This window comes from Oryzias melastigma, linkage group LG19 (genome assembly GCF_002922805.2).
Source record: "Oryzias melastigma strain HK-1 linkage group LG19, ASM292280v2, whole genome shotgun sequence".
NCBI classification, from domain to species: Eukaryota; Metazoa; Chordata; class Actinopteri; order Beloniformes; family Adrianichthyidae; genus Oryzias; species Oryzias melastigma.
In genome coordinates, this window is record NC_050530.1 from 23,410,659 (window position 1) to 23,413,786 (window position 3,128).

The 3,128-nt window shown below is 42.4% G+C and overlaps 1 protein-coding gene across 2 annotated transcripts in view; it reads right to left on the reverse strand.

Moving 5' to 3' along the window:
- The window catches only part of tvp23b (trans-golgi network vesicle protein 23 homolog B (S. cerevisiae)), a 6,944-nt gene that overhangs the window by 1,843 nt on the left and 1,973 nt on the right, over positions 1 to 3,128 (reverse strand). For both annotated transcript variants that reach the window (XM_024285667.1, XM_024285666.1), the window contains exons 2-3: positions 2,815 to 2,891; positions 1,458 to 1,602 (exon numbers count right to left, since the gene is read on the reverse strand). In XM_024285667.1, coding sequence (XP_024141435.1) covers positions 1,458 to 1,602; positions 2,815 to 2,891 — 222 coding nt within the window. The remainder of the gene's footprint in view (positions 1 to 1,457; positions 1,603 to 2,814; positions 2,892 to 3,128) is intronic.

Here is a 3,128-nt window from a genome sequence, read left to right on the forward strand (position 1 = left end):
AGATAAAGCTAAATTAAGTTTTGGAAACATTTCAATCATATATACAATAAGCATACAAAGTACTTCACTAGGGCTCTGAATCTCAGGGTACATCACAGTATGATGTGATTCACGATACCGATGTATCACGACATGGAAAATATTTCCAAATACCATATATTACCTTCTTAATCTATGATATTTAGCTATTTTTAACACAAAGATACGTTTTAATTTTCTGCAAAAGCTTTTTTTGAACAATTTAAGACACGATATAACAATGTAATGCCCTTTTCAACATTAGAATAAAATTAACAATTAATATGAGCGGGTTTTTACAATAACATATTTTAAGGAAAAAATAAACAAAGCTCCAGTTAAGAGCTAAAATGCAGAGAATATCAAATGGCCTTCACACTTCAAAGAACAAAAACTGTGGAAATAAAAATTCATAATGCTGCATTTTAATTCATTTTACACACGATGTCAGATAATTTATTATTATTTAGGCATAATATTAATGTTCAGGCTGTTAATCATTGTTTATTGTTCATTATTTTGCAGTGCCTCTATCCATATTCATTTCACCTCCTTTCATTCAAATTTCCTTCACTTTTCTTTGATAATCAACACTTCAGTCGTGCTCCACGTGTGAACCGCGAGCACTCTTAACTGTTGGATCAAGAACACCGCTAGACGTCTCATTTGTACGGTCAGCGCCTCTCCGCTAGAATTTCATGTATTTTAGCGCGGTGTTTGGACAGGTTACAGCCCTTATAATCCATGTGTTTGTTACATTAGAAACCGCGTGCGCTGTTTGCATCTACTTTAGAAAAACACAGACACACCTCGGACCTTTTTGCTCGCGGCCGCTCTGCAGCCTGGGTGAGGAGCCCCGCCCCTCCCCTCTGCCTGAGGAGAAGCAGCGTTGATCCACGTCCTCCATTATGAAGTCCAGAAAAGTTTATAAAGGAAGCTCCTACCACAAGCAGCGAGAGCTTCAGGTGAACAGACTTTAAGATAACTGTCAAGAAGCTACTTTAGTGCTAATCAAAACAAAGAGGATTTACATGAATTTGACGCAAATTCCATTGATGTGAACAGACAGTTGATTTAACACTTGATGTGTGGGGGGTGGGGGTTGGAGTGGTCCGCGGTACACACGTGTCCCGAACCATGGCTTCTGATCTGTACAGACCACGGATTATCCGTGATCCGTTACACCCCTATCTTCTGCCAATGTGGTGCCAACTGAGAGTGGGTGATGAACAAAGCCGGTTTATTTCTTGCAATGCTTTCTATAGAGCAAGAATCAGACAATATGAAGCCCCTAGATGTTAAAAAACCTCAAGGTAATATTTTCTAGCATATTGTCGCAATCTAAAAAGAAATTATTTATAGAGGATTTTTGTACAACTTTCTTAAAAAATGAGTCAGAATTTGTTTGAGAATAATTGTCAAGACAGTACGAAGCAAACCTTAACTGTCCAGAAGTCACATGACAGGAGGAGGATGATGGTGACCATGCAGGCGATGAAGCTGCTGCTGATCAACTCACAGAGCAGATAGACGAGGATGGCGATAACTCTGAAGAAGAGGTGGAAGAAAGACGCCACTGGGTGCCTGGAAATACATCCCAACACAGGCATTTACACAGTACAATAATATTTCACCACCTTATTGACTTTTTTCCTCCATGCTCATACTGATCATTCATTTAAAGATGAACTCAAATGTTCCATAAACCACTATACAGCAGAAGCCTCAACTCTTCAGTGCCAATGTCCTCGCTGAAGCCTGCTTTTACAGAAGTGAGGAGTACTTCTGGATCTTCATTTTATAAATAAAGAGGACAAGGCAGGGTCACCGCCCAAAGGTCTGGACTGTTGAAGTTGTAGTTTAGAGATTATCCATCCCTCCATCTTCTTCTCCTCATCCAGAACCGGGTCATGAAGCCAGCAGTCTAAACAAAGATGCCCAGACTTCCCTCTTCCCGGTCACTTCCTCCAGCTCCTCTGGGGGATCTTGAGGCGTTTCAAGGCTGCCCGAGAGACAGTCTCTCTAGCCTGTCCTGGGTCTTCCCCGGGGCCTCCGCCAGGTGGGACATGCCCGGAACACCTCACCAGGGAGGCGTCCAGGAGACATCCGGATCAGATGCCCGAGACACCTCAACTGGGTCTTCTCGATGTGGAGGAGAAGCTCTCCGAGCTCTCTCCGGGTGATCGAGCTCCTCACCTTATCTCTAAGGGAGCACCCAGCCACTCTCTGGAGAAAACTCATTTCAGCCGCTTGTTGTCGGGATCTCGTTCTTTCAGTCATGACCCAAAGCTCATGACCATAGGTGAGTACTGGAACGAGGATCGACCGGTAAATTGAGAGCTTTGCTTTCTGAGCCAGAAAGCATTAAAGCTTTAAAGTCATCTTCCTAAAAACAGTTCACCATCATCCCAGTGGCTTCATCAGTCTGAGTGGTACTGGGTTCAAGTCCTACATGAACCCTTCAGGTGGGTCACCCACATCTTAGGGTTAAATGGCCTCTTTAAGGGAATGTGAGGCCTCTCCTCTCGTAATCCCTCTGGCTCCATCGTTGGTGTGGTTGTGCCTGAGTTTTGCTCTGCTTTAGGACTAATGAAAGGGCTGCATGGTAAATAGGAGGCAATTTGTGTCTGAGACCCCCCCCTCTGTTGAGGAGAAAGTTATTAATGAGCATATATTTACTTTTCTGATCCCTCTTTCAAATCATTGGTTTGAACCGTTTTTATACAAACTTGAACCTTAAAGCAGAAAAAAAACTTGATTCAAATGAGAAATCTGGATTTATCCATGTGAACTTACTTAACTCCCGTCTTCTTTGACTTTCTCCCCGAGTCCTCTTCGGCGTCAAATAGAGACACGTCTTCATCGTTGGTATCCTGAGGGATCAATGAGGAAGAGGCTCAAACTAGAACGATTGAAAACCACTTCAACCAAAAGTTTAGGGAGACTCAATAAGAAGAATGACAGTTTGAATCAGACCTCTGCTTAGTCCTTTTTCTAGAAATGAAGTCCTCTAAATTCATAGTTCAAAACACTTTTGACTATCATCAAGGGATCACAAGTCTTTTATTGGACTCCAATTCTTAGAGAGCAGCTTTTATCAAGCTGTCCCC